Raw genomic sequence first — 17,338 nt, 5'->3', positions numbered from 1 at the left:
ACCATCTTGTTTGTGTCTGCATGGAACCATTCACAAATATGTTATTGAGGTGACTTACTTATGCAGCAACAAGTAAACACTTAGCAAATAACATGCACCATGCTTGTATGACCCCCATACAAATTTTACTTATTCCCTTCTTTCCAAGATCACTGACTTATCAGCTGAGATTATCATTTGTAAATTTAAGTACATTTACTTCTCTTCAAACAGAGGTTTTAATATCTAAGATGTCAATCTTAAGACGGTTTGCAAAACTTTGTTCTTGTACACTAAAGAGAGCAAATAAGAGTTCTTTGTGCAAAACTCCAACATCTGATGTATTAGCCACCTGGCCAACACATATTTAAAAAAATAACAGGTAATTTCATTTGTTATTACTATATACATGTATTTTTTTAAATTTATAACAACATTTCCTTTGCAATATATAATGACTGTACAGCCTAGTTCCTTTCTTCAATACTAGAAATTAAAATTACAGGTCAGCCCAACAGCAATGGAGTCATCTACCACTGAACAATCAAACACACACACACACACACACACACACAATAATTCAAAATACTTTATCTAAATAGTAACAACAATTAAGAAATAAACTGAAACACATGGTGTCCACATTCCATCACTCTTTGTTGTGTAGAATTCTACCTCACAAAGTATGTTAAATTGATAGCTCATCAAAATCAGCTATACTGGAGATCAAATCTAAGTACCTGCAGGCAATGAAAAATCATAAATTAAGAAGGAAACACAGTTCCCACAATGCATGACAAGAATTTCCAATCAAAGGTCAAGAGATATGCATCTATCAGTATATAATGTTCTGGTGAAGAATGTTAACTCTCCGAAAACTGAACACAAAAAATAGACTATGTTAAAATAACTGTATCTGCAATAACTACAACAGCTTTTGGTGAATAATATTTACAATTGTGCACCACTTCTACAGACCCCACAGAAACACCTCAATGAATTAAATGTTCTGATTTTATTAACATTTTTATTGTCATGTCAGAGAACTCTAATTATCAACCAACAAAAATATATGCAACTATAAACTTAAAAACTGTTTCTTTTATTTCCTGTTTTCCAGAAATCTGCAAGAACCAGGTGACAGTTTTATAGTTATATATCCTGGAATCACAGTTCGAACCCAAAGCTCTGTGATGAACATGACAAAAAATAATTGTCCTCTGTTTACGGCAGCACACCACAGGCTTAATTTCACAGACTCCTATGCAAACCAACACATTGTACATATGTTTAAAAAATTGGAGATATGCATTTGAAATACCCATGGGACACAAGGACACATTTTTCCTCCACGAAAAATGAAGTGTATGGAAACTGGTGAGTAAATTTTCAAGCTTATTGTTTTCCATTGATTGTGGGTAAACATGTCAGCACTTCAAAATTTCTGGTACTTTAACTTTCAGTTTTCAGTCTTACTAAGTCCAATCATTTTATCCACTCAATAATTTTAAAATGAAGCACAATTAATGTTAATTTCCACAACATTATCACACAATCACAGCAGGTCTCCTGCACAGGAACTGTCAGTCACCTCATTTCCTGCTCTAGCTGCCTTTCATTCCAGTATTTCCAAATAATTATTATCGAGACTGTCAAACAACACTAAAGAATTACAAGAGATTTTCCTTAATAATAAAATAATATTAAAACCTAGAACAATCAAAAGTGGGCGACCTTATCATTACTAAACAGAAGTCACTGCACGAAGAGCATTTGAGATTTTCAACATAAATATTTTGGATGAACATGTATGTCCTTTACACATCTGTAATTTCACAGACAATTCCAAACAAATGACAACTGTGTCAATGAAATGATCTGAGGAGTATTCACACGCTAGTTATGATAGAACTTGTGTTGTCTCACAGGAACGATCTTCAGTTTCTTAGTCAGGCCTGTATATTGGAATTTTTGGAATGAATTCAATCAAAAGAACCTGCAAAAGAAAATTACTTTTTTTAGTGGTCATAATGTGAAACTACATGGGTCAAGCATAGACATTTTATTGGAATGTAATAAAAAATCCTGTGTACAAAAAAAATCATTGTAAGCATTACCTCCTTTTAAAATATTTATGAATATAGGTGTAAGAATAAGAAAAAGAAAAGTTACAGCAACAGCACATCCATTCATCACACAAGTAGTATATGTTATCTCCGTTATACAGGTACAACATATTAGTGATTTGGATATCCTGTTAAATCATGTAATACATCATCAATATCAAAAGCAAGTTGAACCTACCAATACTGGATGTCAGCTTTGACCCGTGACATAATGATGTCGTGTGTGAGAGTGTAGAGTGTAGAGAGAGAGAGAGAGAGAGAGAGAGAGAGAGAGAGAGAGAGAGAGAGAGATCATACAAGAGCAAGTAGGGAAAGAACAGAACACTGCAAAAATTATAATGAACCAAATATATATTCTCAAATGAAGGTTGTTGCAACGAACTAATTTGTAGAAAAGCCTAAGATCTAAGTCTGGTTAGAAGGTAACTGTCTAGCTGAGATCTGGAGATGACAAGAAATGAAGAGCACAGGAAAAGAACGTGCTTTGTCTGCTTATCAAATCATTCAGGACAGCAATTTTAAAGTTTGAAACCGAATTTCATGGATACTAATGGACAAAAAGAATACCAAAGTCATTTGGAAGGACATTTTATATACATTAAATTTAACATTAATTGATTATTTAAATATTTAAATTATGGATTTACTGGCATAACATTTAAAGCGATGTAATGCATCTGAAGGAGAAAATTTGCTACTTTTATATAGCAGAATAGAAGATACTGCAAGTAAACCTGTATTTTTTTTTTTTGTTAAATTTTATGTCAGATTACTGTGTAATGAAAAACAATGTTTGAAACCATAAAGATACTTCTTGATAAGCAGTTCCTTTTTGCTATTTTAACTTCATGTGATAAAATACTAAAAGAATACAGTATACTGTCACTTGTCCAAACATGCAGTTCTCAGGGTAGTGTAAAAGGTTTGTGTGAAACACTCTAGCTTATTGTCTGGAATACTCCTTTAAAAACTGGAGGTACTGATACTTTTCTTTTGATGTTGCCACAGGACTTACAAAGACAAATTACTACTACTACTACTACTACTACTACTATTACTATTATTATTGTCAGTAGTATACAAAATTATTCAAAAAGAAAATTTTATTATATTTTTATATTTTATGTCTGTAAGCTGGGGATTGACATTATCCACACTGCTGCTCTTGAAGTTGCTGTGAAACTCTCCCACTGATAAAATCTGAGCTATATATTGAATGAGGTGGGGATGTTTTTGTGATGATTACCTCTCTTATGGGTCTCGTTAGGAAACGACATTTCATCAAATATTTCTTCTTCAGAAATGACCCCCAATTTTGTATCATATTATGATTGACCACAACAACATTCAAAACGCTTAGGTTTACATCAAGCTCCAACTATGATCTGCACCCAATCCACTAGAACTTCTGCCTCTGCTTACGAGTTAATCAGTCCTATATTATTATCACGTTTCATAAAAGTGTTTCCCATACTATGTGAAGTTACTTTCACTGCCTCCAAAAGCTTCAGTTCACTCGCAAGATGTAACTCTTGTTCTACCCTGAACATGAATCACAAATGACTTCTTAGAGGTTTCTTTCTTGTGTAATAATTCCGTCACAAAGCAATTTAAAAAGGAAACAACTTAACTGGCCCCTTTTGTTCCAGTATCTGCAGTGTAAGTGTAGAATACTGAAGTTGCATTTGAAAGCTGATGAATACTGAAAGAGTAAACAGACAACTGCCCTTTGTAATAGACATCATTAGTACTTAGGTTTGGTAAGCATGCATTTTTTTTTGTAGTGTATACAGATTGCTTTTGTTCATTAGACTTTTGACTCCTAAAACTAGCATTCCTCTTTCTAGCACAAAATGTTTCAGCTTTCACTTTGCGTACTTTCTGGTCAATGGTGATCTCATTAATTTCCTTCAAGACTTGTTTCTTCATGTCATCATCTAAATTTGCAATTAACATTGCATTTAGCACTTTCATATCAGCAGTATACTTATTACATGTTGACCATGTATCATTCTTTGGATACCCCAAAGCTATATTAAATTTGATGTTGAATACTGTTCTATGCATTTCATATGAAATATTAAAATTCGTGTATTTTCCTGGAACATTTCAGGCAATTTTTTTCATAAAATGTTCTCCTGGGAGATACAACTTCTTGGTCTTGTCATTGCTGTAATGACTTGATCTACCCTTAAATGTATGAATGTAATCATAAACCTCTGCCATTCCTGCTGCTTCCGTAATTTTTCCATGGCCTACTTCCAGTCTTATCCCTTCCAGCACGAAGAGAAAAGTGCAGCTTCAAAGACTTCTGAACAATCATTAATCATCACCTTGTTACTCCATGCACTCCCATGAAAGCTTTTCTGCATATAGGAATTTCATGTACAATTTCATCACCTTATACTCTTACTCTGTTGCGGAAATTACACCCTCGAAGCTGTGCATCATCTTAATTATTCCTTGATCAACTTCTGTGAATTGAAGTATTGTAATGAGGCCAGTCAGATACAGTGATTGTTCATTCCAGCCTACAATATCACTAAATTTTCATATAATAATTGATCTTTTTTCAGCACTTAATATCTCAAAACACTAACTTACAGTTGCAGTCTTCTCCTAGTTCATTCGACTGAACTATTAATTTCTTCATGATTGTACTCATTCACACTCTTACTTGCCTTTTCCTAACACTGTTAGAATCTGAAGGTCTGTGTCTTTCAGCTTAAGATGCAGTACTCATTATTCAGTGTTAATAATAGACTATTAAAGCTGAAAAGAATCACTTACAACACCTGCAATACTAAACACAATGTCTCAAACTAAAGAAATGGTTCTCACTAGTACTAACAATGCACAATAAAGAAAAATTCTCTGGTTCTTGCTTCAACATTGTTTGACAAACCACAACGAATCTAGAACTTAATACACAACACTGGATAAAGAAAATTTATTCCCTGTAGCAAGAGACGGCACATTCTTCCCCTGCATGTGTAATCTAAAATGGTTTATAGAACGTGGATTATTCATATTATCAGATTCACCGGTTAACAATACTAAACAACACAGAATCCAACATCTCATGGCACACATAATTCATTTTTGAAGAAAAGTGGACAACTCACATTCTTTTCCTGTACTCTTCAAATCTTAACATAAAAGTTTTCTGGGTATGGTACCGTGTCATAATGTATGAAACTACTGCTGGAGAAAAACCATTTCGGCCACAGTTGCAATGGCCTTCTTCTGGGTGTACTGGTACGTTCTAGCTATGCAGTGTCTCTTATATTTTGTTATTACCTCCCCCCCCCCCCCCCCATGAACCATGGACCTTGCCATTGGTGGGGAGGCTTCCGTGCCTCAACGATACAGATAGCCGTACTGTAGGTGCAACCACAACGGAGGGGTATCTGTTGAGAGGCCAGACAAACGTGTGGTTCCTGAAGAGGGGCAGCAGCCTTTTCAGTAGTTGCATGGGCAACAGTCTGGATGATTGACTGATCTGGCCTTGTAACACTATCCAAAATGGCCTTGCTGTTCTGATACTGTGAACAGCTGAAAGCAAGGGGAAACTACAGCCGTAATTTTTCCCGAGGGCATGCAGCTTTACTGTATGATTAAATGATGATGGTGTCCTCTTGGGTAAAATATTCTGGAGGTAAAATAGTCCCCCATTCGGATCTCCGGGCAGGGACTACTCAAGAGGACATTGTTATCAGGAGAAAGAAAAGTGGCGTTCTATGGATCGGAGCGTGGAATGTCAGACCCCTTAATCGGGCAGGTAGGTTAGAAAATTTAAAAAGGGAAATGGATAGGTTAAAGTTAGACATAGTGGGAATTAGTGAAGTTCGGTGGCATGAGGAACAAGACTTTTGGTCAGGTGAATACAGGGTTATAAATACAAAATCAAATAGGGGTAATGCAGGAGTAGGTTTAATAATGAATAAAAAAATAGGAGTGCGGGTAAGCTACTATAAACAGCATAGTGAATGCATTATTGTGGCCAAGATAGACACGAAGCCCATGCCTACTACAGTAGTACAAGTTTATATGCCAACTAGCTCTGCAGATGACCAAGATATTGATGAAATGTATGATGAGATAAAAGAAATTATTCACGTAGTGAAGGGAGACGAAAATTTAATAGTCATGGGTGTCTGGAACTCAAGAGTAGGGAAAGGGAGAGAAGGAAACATAGTAGGTGAATATGGATTGGGGCTAAGAAATTAAAGAGGAAGCTGCCTGGTAGAATTTTGTGCAGAGCATAACTTAATCATAGTTAACACATGGTTTAAGAATCATGAAAGAAGGTTGTATACATGAAAGAACCCTGGAGATACTAAAAGGTATACATGATTGAGAATCACCGTTGAATGAGAAGTTGGCTCCTGTTTACCAAATGCTTGACACACCGTGCGGCAGCAGTTACTCGCCGGTAGTGCTCATGCCTCATGTTGACAGTGTGGTCTGTTGGGCTCTGATTGCTGGCAGTCAAGACAGGGCAATCAGCAAGATTGCGGAAAAGAAATAAAATTCAACAAAGCCTGTGTGTTGGCCAAGCACCTGGTTATGACGAAATACAAAGTCAGAGAGGCCATCAAAATACTTAAACAACCCAAGAACATGAATAGAGAATGGACTCAGGCTCGCCCCATCTTGGCTACCAGCAATCAGAACACAACAGACCACACTGTCAACTCGAGGCACGAGCATTACCATCAAGTAACTGCCGCCGCGCGGCCGATGTCCAGCATTTGATAAACAGGAGCAGACTTCTCATTCGACGGTGACCAGCAATCATGGCACATAACACAAGAGCCAATAGACAACATAGATTACGCTCTCTCTCCACCGCAATGACCTATTAGAATAAAATTCCCTATCCTTCTTCCTTAAGTGACCAATGAAACAAATTACCTTTTAAAAATTATGATGTAAAGGCACGTGCAATGAGCAGTAATAATAAAATATAAGGGACACTGCATAGCTAGAATGCACCAGTAAACTCAGAATAGGCCACTGCAACTGTGGCCGAAATGTTGGTTTTTCTCCAGCAGTAGTTTCATACATTATGACGCGGTACCATCCCCAGAAAACTTTTATGCTGACTGACTCTGGCCGCGGAAGCCTACGCAATTATATCTTCAAATGTTATTTCATGATAGTAACTACCTTTTAGTTAGTTGTCAGGAGTTGCAATGCCAGTCACATCATTGAGCACCCTAGGGAAATAGCATCCAAGGCTCGTAGAAACTAGTCCAAAGTACGCTCACTATGTCTGCTGGGAGAGCCTTATCTAAGATGTGGAGGAGACACTACCTGTGCCTATGAGAGTGCAGGGTGCAGTCATGTTCAAGTTGTGTCTCATATCAGCACCGATGACGCTTGTCACTACGGTTCTGAGGCCATCCTTAGTTCGCACACAAGGCTGACAGAAGTGGTGAAGACCGATGGTCTCGCTTGCAGAGTTCAAGCAGGGTTTACAATTTGCAGTACGATAACCAGAACTGATTGGGCTCCTTTGGTTTGGGCTGAGTGGACAGTCTCATCCTACATCAGTTCTGTTACAGTCTTGGATGCAGGTTTCTGGACATGCATTACAGAATGGGGAATTGTAGGACTCCCCTTGATAGGTATGGGTGCATTCCACAGAGAAAGCAGCTACTCAGGTAGCAGAGTACTGAAGGAATACACGTTTTGCTTGCGATAGTTTGAGGTCACCTGACGAATGCTCGCCAGCTGATACGCAGGGAGGAAAATTAGATCATGTACAAAGTAAAGACACTTCAAACGTCAAAATTGTAACAGAAAATTGTGAAAGCATTCGTAACAAAGTTCCTTAATTTACTGCCCTCAGCAAAACTGTTACATTTTAATTGTACTCTGAATTGAGAGCTGGATGAAACTCAAAGCACAAAGATCTGAAATATTTAATGAGGCATAGAATTTGTACCGAAAAGTCAGGTTATATGCCACAGGAAAGGGAGGGGGGGGGGGGGGGTGTCCATTGCCATTAACAAAAGTTGATGTGTCTTCTGAGGTTGAAATTGTGTCTGACTGCAAAGTTATTTGGGCGTGAGTAACTGGCTTAGGTGAACTTCTGATCATCAAATGTTTCTACCAGCCTCCCAATTCCATTGAAACTGCTGTAAAATCATTCAAAGAAAGCCTACACTAAAGAGAATAGAGTGGAACACCAATGGTTGCATGGCAGGTGGTACAAACACACGGTCTTGTGAAGCAGTTCTCAACGAAGTCTCCAAAAACTGCCTTGAACATCTAGCTTGACAACTCAAGTACAATGGAATTGTTTTAGACCTCACAGCTACAAACAGGACTGTCTTCATCGACAGTGCCAGAACACAGGGTGAACATTAATAAAACCGACAAACTGCAGGGTCAGATTCCTGATGGGAAATGGAGGCAAGAAGATCCTATGAAAATGTGTCTAGAAATGGATGATGTGCATGCTACAATAACAAATCAACCCAGAATACGGTACAGAGCTGCATCGCACCCATGTCCCAACATATGTTCAAAGTAGTCGTCATGGGATGAATGCAAGCATTCACATATCGCATCACGGATTGCTGCACTTTGGCTCATCCCATGTTTGGGGGCCACTTTGCAGGAGCTTGCACTAGGGTTTGTCTCAATATCCTGTAAAACCCGGTCCTCCAAATCTGGTGTACACACAGTATGCCGCCTCCTGAACGTTCATCCGTCTCAATGTACCCATGATCACACAAATGCCCAAGAGGGGCTTGAAATGTTGTGTGATGTGCTTGGTGTCTGTGAGGGTACTTGTTTTGATATAGCCATGATGCTTCCATTTGTTTGGCTGTACACAAACACCATCTCCGCTTGTTCCTGACATGAATACCAGACCATTCTGCCGCTCACAGTAAGCCATGTCAATCATACAGCCTGCATTTGTCAGCGTCATCTACCATTGCAGCAATGCATTTCTGGACACATGTTCATAGGACCTTTTCTCCCCAATTTCCAGTCAGGAATCTTTCCCTGCAATTTGTCTGGTTTATCAATGTTCAGCCTGTATAGACAGGGATTAATGCTCACGATATCATATGATGGTGGTTACTAAAATTAATAAACCCATGAAGGAGGCTAGGAGAGTTGTTTTGGCGGAAAGAGCACATAAGCAATTGATAGCATTCTACTTACACAGTGAATGAACATCATTTACTTCCAATATGATGGAATAGGGGAATTATGAACAAATTTTGAACTGATAGTAAACTGAAGACTAGAGAAGTATGTGCCAATGAAATTAAGGACAGAAAAAAACCACTGTGGTTTTATAACAAAATTTGGAAAATACTGCAGCAACAGATATTTTGCACTATCAGCTAAAAAAAGGCAGAAATATCTATGGACAAAAGTTAGTAGAAAATCCTGTGACTAAAAAAAGACTGATGTGCGAAGCACGCAATAAATTTGACTGTCATAACATAGCAATATATCTTGCCGAGAATCCAAGAAAATTCTGGCCCTACGAACAATCGCTAAGCGGTTCAAAAGTTTCTATCTTGTCACTCATTGACCACTCTGACATGACAATAGAAAACAGCAAAATGAAAGCTCAAGTTCTAAATTTTGTGTTAAAAAATCATTCACACAGGACCACTGAACACATATACTATCATTTTACCAGAACAAAGACTCCCATATGCAAGACATAGAAATAGGCAATGCTTGATTTGTGACGATATGCACTGGTACTCTGTTTGGTACCTAACTGCAGATTATGTGATGGGGTACGATAGAACTTTATCTTGTACCAGCTTTGTTTTACAACTCAAGGACTGGAAATTGGCATCCCCAGCAATGATAAGCAACTGAAATAACTGAAAACAAATAAGTAGCCAGGTCCAGATAGAATCTCAATTTGGTTCTACACAGAGTGATCTTCAGCATTGGCCCCTAACTCAGCTTGAATTTATGATGAACGCAGTGTGAAGTCCCAAGTGATAGGAAAAAGCACAGGTGGTTCCCGCATGTAAGGAACGTACAATACTGGATCCACAAAATTACAAACCAATGTCCTTAATATTGGTTTACTGAAGAACTCTTGAGAATATTTTAAGTTAGAATATAATAAATTTACTTGACACACAAAAGCTTCTGTCCTTAAGCACACATTTAGAAAGTATCCCTCATGTGAAACTCAGCCTGACCTTTTCTCACGTGATATCCTGTGAATCCTTGATAAAGGGCAACAGGCAGATTTTGGAAAAGCATTTGACACAGTGCTTCACTGCATGCTATTAACAAAAGTCTGAGCATACAGAATAGATTCCCAGATATGCGAGTGGCTCAAAAAGTTCGTAAGTAATAGAATCCAGTACATTGTCCTAGATGGCAAGAGTTCATCAGACACAGGGGTATCGTCAAAGTGTGTTAGGTCATTGGATAGAGTGAACAGCAAGCTGTGGCCATTTGCTGATGACACTGTAGTATATGGGAAATTGTTGTCACTGAGCGACTGTACGATGATACAGGACAACTTACATAGACAGTTACTATTTGGTGTGATGAATGGCAGCTTGCTACAAATGGAAAAAAAATTAAGTTAATGCCATTAAGAAGGAAAACAATCCTGTAATGTTCAGATACAGTGTCGGTGGTGTGCTGCTTGACACAATCACATTGACTAAATATCTAGGCATAACAGTGCAAAGTGACACATAATGCAATAAGCATGTAATATCGGTAGTAGTAGTTTACCGGGAGAATTTTAGGGAGTTTTGTCCATCTATGAAGGAGACCACATAAAGTACACTATTGCAACCCATTCCTGAGTACTGCTTGAGTGTTTGGTATTTGGTCAGATAAAAGGAAGGCATGGGAGCAATTTACATGTGTACTGCTGGATTTCTGCACTATGTTTGATCAAAATGTAAATATTACGGAGATGCTTATGAATTGAATGAGAATCCCTAGAGGTGACAACATTCTTTTCACAAATCACTCCAGAGAAAATTTTGATAATTGGCATTTGTGTGAGGGCAGAACAATTCTATTGTCGCCAACATACATTTTGCATAATGACCACAAAGCCAAGATAAGAGAAATTATAGGGTCAAACAGAGGCATATAGACAGTTATTTTTCCCTCACTGTATTTGCGAGTGGGACAGGAAATGGAATGACTAGTAGTACCATGGACAGTATGGTGACTTGCTGAGTATAGATGCAGATGTATGAAGTGCCTTGGGTTTACTTGTGCAAATGGTCAAAGTTCCTCGTATTGTTGCTTGATTCTCCTTGTAAGACGACAAGTTAGAGTGGCTGCAAAACTCAACAATATTGTCAGGTCTGAATTACAGTGATTGATTCAATTTCACCATGCAAAGGGACTTGAAATACAGCTCATAACCACCATGGTAAGTATGACATCTATGGATCTGGGGATTATTAAGAATTAGTGTAGTGTGATTAACAAGCACTTTATACATATGCATGTGAAACACAGTTGTGACAATATGAGTGTTCAGAAATATGACTTTTTTTAACTCTTTATTCACAGAAATACACACCCACACAATGCTGCCTTGACAGTTCCAATGTGTCAGAACTTCTTGTCATTTAACTGGAAGTGGTGATCAGCATCTGCCTCAGAAAACATGGAAATGAACTATCCAATCAGAAGGTCTACTATAGAAATCCCAGTAGAACAAACTGTATGACCTTACTATGCAGGCTTTCTGAGCTGGTGCTTACTTCATTGATGACATCCAATTTCACAGATTCAGACTGTGTTTGTAGTGTACCTCCTGCCTGATAAACTTCCTCTATCATGTCACCAGAGACTGCACAGTTTTTCAGGCTCTCCATGTTACTGGTTTAAAAAATGTTTGCTTCTAACTGCTGACTGATAGATATAGTAAAAACAATTATCTGCTCAATAGCTACTACATTCAAATATTATGGAAGATGTGAAATAGCACTAAAGAATTTTATTGATTGGCGACTCCATGTTGTCTTGTGCACAACGACCAGATAACAGGTATACTTGAAAAAAGAGACAGCATTGGTCGTATATTTTTTACTATTGCAAAATCGATTTTCTGTCACTGAGTGACCATCTTCAGTGCTATATTGTATAACTTAAATTGGGATGCACTGTTGTCACTAAGCTTACGGCGATCACATAGACTCTATGTCTAGGACTAGATACCTTCACACAGGACTCCAATGTCGTGGATAGCGATAGCGCGCGCGCACTTTCACACCATGGACAAGGCATCTGTTGTCTTTTATTACCTAATGTATTGAGGAAAGGTAGACCTCTAAAGTTCTATTCTGAATTTTATATTAGGATACATTGTGCTTATAAGGTAGACAAAATCATTAATATTTCATGTCGCAATACCACAAACTTCTCATTCGCATACTGGCAAAAACACAATGTGTTCTTATTTGACATTGTAAAGTCGGTAGGCAGGCGATCTGTTATTTTGAAATGTGTGGATAAAAATCCTACGACAAGAGTGCTAAAATGCCTTTACTGATTACTGATCTCAGCTCATTGATGAGCCACCTTCAGATATAAATCACAGAACATTGCATAAAAGAGCTGAATGATAGCAAAATAAAGTTGATATTTAAAATTTAATTCTCTCATACATGCTAACAAAAATGATTACTTAATTCAATAAGCCACCAGGTATTACACAACATCATAATCTGTTGAGATGAACTGATCTTGTTGTCATGTACAGATTGAAAAATATCACTTACCAAATGTACTTATGGATGTCTTTATTTTTGTCACAATCTATAAAATTTTTCAGTGGGTAGACAACAAGAGTGATACAGCTCAACACAATACAATGATGAGTAATGCCTAGTGGCTGATACACACTGAATTAAATAATAATTTTTGTTGGTATGTATCACAGAAAAGAAGTTTCAATATCAAATGTACTTTCTTATGTCACCTCTTTTATGCAATTTCTGTATTTTATACCTACAGATGGCTCGTCAATGAGTTGAAACCAGTGATTAATAAAGTAATTTCAGTGATCTTGACCTAGGATGTTTATCCACACATTTTTAAAACACAGTAGCTTCAACTTAATTCTAGTGCTTTCTGTAACAATATGTTCTGTTCATAGTCCCATTGTACTCATTCAAATCCTTTGATGGAGTCAACATCTATCCATGGGCAATGCCGTCAACAGACGGAAGAGTATCTTGTTATGATCCATATATGTCATTAGGGCTACAACATTTCCCTTGTTGGATAACTAATTCACAGCTTCTTCGCTCTTCTGTAAATTTCTAGAAGTTACTTATTTTTTTCTTGGTGATGTACCATTTAGGAGGAAACTAGTTGCACATAAAATGGTATAGCAGGCACTTCAAATCAAGTTATAGTATAAAAAGGGCATACACAAATAGTGCCTCACATTCCAAGCACCACACATATGTGAGACCACTCCTGAAACCACCTGAATTAGATGAAAAGGTCAGTCACAATATTCCACATAAATTGGAATTACCATCTTTGCTAAAAATTCCATCCATCAATAATGTTGAGATAACCTTAGAAATTGAATCAGTGTCACCTGCTTTGCCAGGAGATGACTGGCAGACGGAGCCAATGTTTGCATCTTAACACTGCTGGTGTTTGTTTCACTGAAGATGGAGTGGAGGAACTTAGGATGTGGGAGACTTATGTGCAAAAGCAGGAAATTGGCAATGCAGGTAGTACAGTCCCTCTTTTGGAAACTACAATAGCAGAACATAGCTTTACAACAGGAAATGACATGATCTTAAGATGCCAAGGTCCTATAATGTGTTTTGTCTTACTAGAATTTCCGCAGTACAAGAAGCACATCCACTGGTGCATGTGACAGAGAGAGTGGTAATAATCTTAGTGGAATTAGACAGACATGTGCTAGAGATGGTCTATGGATGGAACCTTGACAAAGAATAAAAATTAAAAATGATGTCAAAGGGTGGCAGAACTACCACATTTGTAATTTCAACATGAAAGCACATTTCTTGCATTTGCACATGCAAACCCCATCCCCTTTTCAAAAAAATTAAAACAACTGGATCTTTGTCAACAATCAAAAATTTGCTTCCTTAAAGTTTTCTGTACAAAAATCCACAATAACTGTTCTAAGTGAAATATCCATAACAATGTTATTAGACTGCTTATGACATTTTTGGTTCCCACTGAAAGCAAATTGCACAAGACAATATGTAAAGACATTTCCCAAGTTCTGAGTGAATCCATACAAAGCACTGTGGATAATTAAATATCGAAATTGACCATAACGTAAAGGAAAAACACAATATTGTTTATGTTTGTAGAACGTACACAATAACATGTTTTTCGTTTACAGTTACTTTGTTCTATCCAAGTAGTGACGGAAGAATCAGCAAACATGACCATAACATCTGCAGGATTTATGTGAGAGTTTTTGAATTTTCAATAAAGTTAGCACAAGACTCTAAGCAAGAATAAGTTATTCTTAAAAATGGCAGCAATAAAAGGACTGAGTGTCCAGCAACACTGCACCAGAATGCAAATCACCAGGCAAATGACGACTTGCACCTCAGTTTGTTTATTACAAACCACCATCATCAAGAGAGAGTGGAGTAAATTCTAAATATATGTTGCAAATCATGAGCATACTCTGAATGCGACTTTCAGAAGGGAATGTTGGAACATTAGCGTTTAACTTCCAACTAACAATCAGGTCATTAGGCATGAAGCACAAGCTCAGATTAAGTTAGCATGAGGAAGTTGGCTGTACCCTTATCAAAGAAACCATTGTGGCATTTGCCTTAAACAATTTAGGGAAATCATGGAAAATTTAAATCTGGATGCGAGTCCAGTGTGCTCACCACTGCACCACCTTGCTTGGTGAATGAATGAAACTTGAGGTGGACAATCATTGTATTACACAGTTCTCCAGACTGCTTTGTGTTACTGTCTTAAAATTGCTGTATCATAAATATATACAGCTGACACTGCCCCTAAACATTGTTACACCTAGGTATTTTTTTTGAGTTGACAGACTCCAACCGCAATTTGTGATGCTATAGTCATAGGATACAATTTCCTCCTCCCCATTTTGTGAAGTGCACAATTTTACATTTCTGAACTTTTAAAGTGAGTCATCAATCTCTACACCACTTAGAAATCTAAAGTAGTTCTGATTGAATATTTACGCAGCTCTTATCGAACAGTATGACATTCCACAGAAGTCTATGGTTAGTTACTCTTGTCTGTCAGGCCATTTACATGCCATTAATGGCAATGGTGCCAACAAACTTCTATTGGGCGTGCCTCAAGTTATTTCTATTTTTGTCAATGACTCTGGGAGGGGTGGGGGGGGGTGGGGAGTTGCTTCCTCCTAATCAATAATTCCTCAAACTCAGCATTCATGTGTGAGATTCATGTGCCCAATGCAAATGTGATGTGCCACAGCCAACATTCTTTAGGATACCTGATGGGATGATTTCCAATATTTAGGGGTATCTAGGTATTTAATTATTCTGAATTTGCTATGACAGGGGTTAGTTTTGTACTCCTCCTACCCCCATTTCCGCAAGATCTTCAGGAGGTGGGAATGTCAATCATCTCATCTGAAAGGCTGCCTTTGCTAGTTTATCCATGCGGTCATTTCTTAGAATTCCATGGTGACTCTGTGCTTAAAGAAGACTCATGTTTAGTAAGAGCACTTGGATGTCATACGGGGTGTCCCAGGTGAAATGGTTAACATTCAGGGATAAGGCAGGAACAATCATTCGAAGCAAAAATGTCCAATGAACATTAGCTCTAAAATCCATCCTTTAAGAGCTATGAGCAGTTTTTCAGTAGAACAGATGTGTTTTACAATAGCAAAGATGAAAAAGTGCTCCTAGCTCTTAGGGTATGCATTTTAGATCACACTTTTACTAGATTTTGTTTTGTTTTGAATGATTGTTGCTGTCATATTCCTGAGTACTGGCCGTTTCTCACAGGACATGCTATATAGTAGGAGACATTATTGCCTGGAGACTGCTCAGAGAATGAGCTCATTGGATTCGTATGGTAAGCTCCAGTCATCAGCCACACTCCACTATGATCTACAGGGTTTAATAACAACACTAGGAGGAGACAGTGCATCAAACACATACACAATAGCCACTTAATCTAGTCAGATTAAGAGGATTTGTAGAATTTTGAGAATGGTTCTAACTGCTCCCTTGGAGGTATTTCCAAGGTAACATAATGAGTAAAGGTTCTACATGAAAGCAGCCTTTAGCTGCTTGATACATGCCACCAAGGTCAGCTTACCACTGCCTAGTAAAGCCACAAAATAGGTACAGTCAACTACTGAAAAAGGTTGGAGATAAAAGTACAATTAATGCTTTGGGTGAACACAAATCTAATATGCCACTGAGATTTCACAGTTGAATACTACAGCACCCATGACTTTTAGTCTATGTCCGCATCCTAGGTAAAGCCATTTGGAGATTAAGTTCAGCAGACTGGCATACTGTGTTGTCTTAATAGAAGTAAATATTATCACTGGACAGCACCAATGATGCATTGTGTCCATCAGTAGCTTCAGTTCCATTTATTGGAATAACAAATTGGGTGGTACTCAAAACAGGCCCCTTTAACACACTGTTTTCTTGTTCCTATAATTGGTAAGAGTTGCTCTCACAAATGCAAACGAATGCACGAGATAAGAAGTCTTGTATAAAGTGGAGAAGTAGCCCTGGAAACACAGCTTGTTCACTGTGGCACCATAAGTATTCTGCAGGTCCAGGAACATCGTGATAAGATGTTGACGTTGCAGAGTGTAATCTTTGACAGCACATTAGAGTCTGTACAGAAGGTTTCAAATAAAAGACCTGGACTATATGAATTTACACTTAAGTAGTAATAGCAAATGATTTGATTCCAGCCACCAGAAGTAATCAACCACTTGCTCTGATAACTTTTGTGTAGTTACTGTTAAACTACTTGTTCAGTAACTGTCATCACTTTGAGAGTTTTTGTAGGATTTAAACATTGGTGTAACTATACTTTTCTTCCAACAGGTAGGAAAAATTACTCCTTTTCATATTTTGTTATAAAACTGCTAAAATACCAGATTTTCCATTGTTGTTGATGTGATGTGGAACCTGATAATGTATTGCATCTGGTCCTCTGAATTGTGCTAACACAGTGTTAAATTTCCAGTCAGTAAAACAATATGG

General features: G+C 37.7%; 1 protein-coding gene across 1 annotated transcript in view; it reads right to left on the bottom strand.

Moving 5' to 3' along the window:
- Positions 1-348: 348 nt before the first annotated feature.
- LOC126248360 (cysteine-rich hydrophobic domain-containing protein 2) overlaps positions 349-17,338 on the bottom strand; it is a 57,346-nt gene continuing 40,356 nt past the window's right edge. The window contains exon 4 of the mRNA XM_049949280.1: positions 349-1,975. Within this exon, the coding sequence (XP_049805237.1) occupies positions 1,925-1,975 (51 nt within the window). The 3' untranslated portion in view covers positions 349-1,924. The remainder of the gene's footprint in view (positions 1,976-17,338) is intronic.

The sequence above is a fragment of the Schistocerca nitens genome, chromosome 3, assembly GCF_023898315.1.
Source record: "Schistocerca nitens isolate TAMUIC-IGC-003100 chromosome 3, iqSchNite1.1, whole genome shotgun sequence".
NCBI lineage: Eukaryota > Metazoa > Arthropoda > Insecta > Orthoptera > Acrididae > Schistocerca > Schistocerca nitens.
The sequence above is the reverse complement of the archived record's forward strand: the minus strand, read 5'-3'. Positions and strand labels throughout refer to the sequence as shown.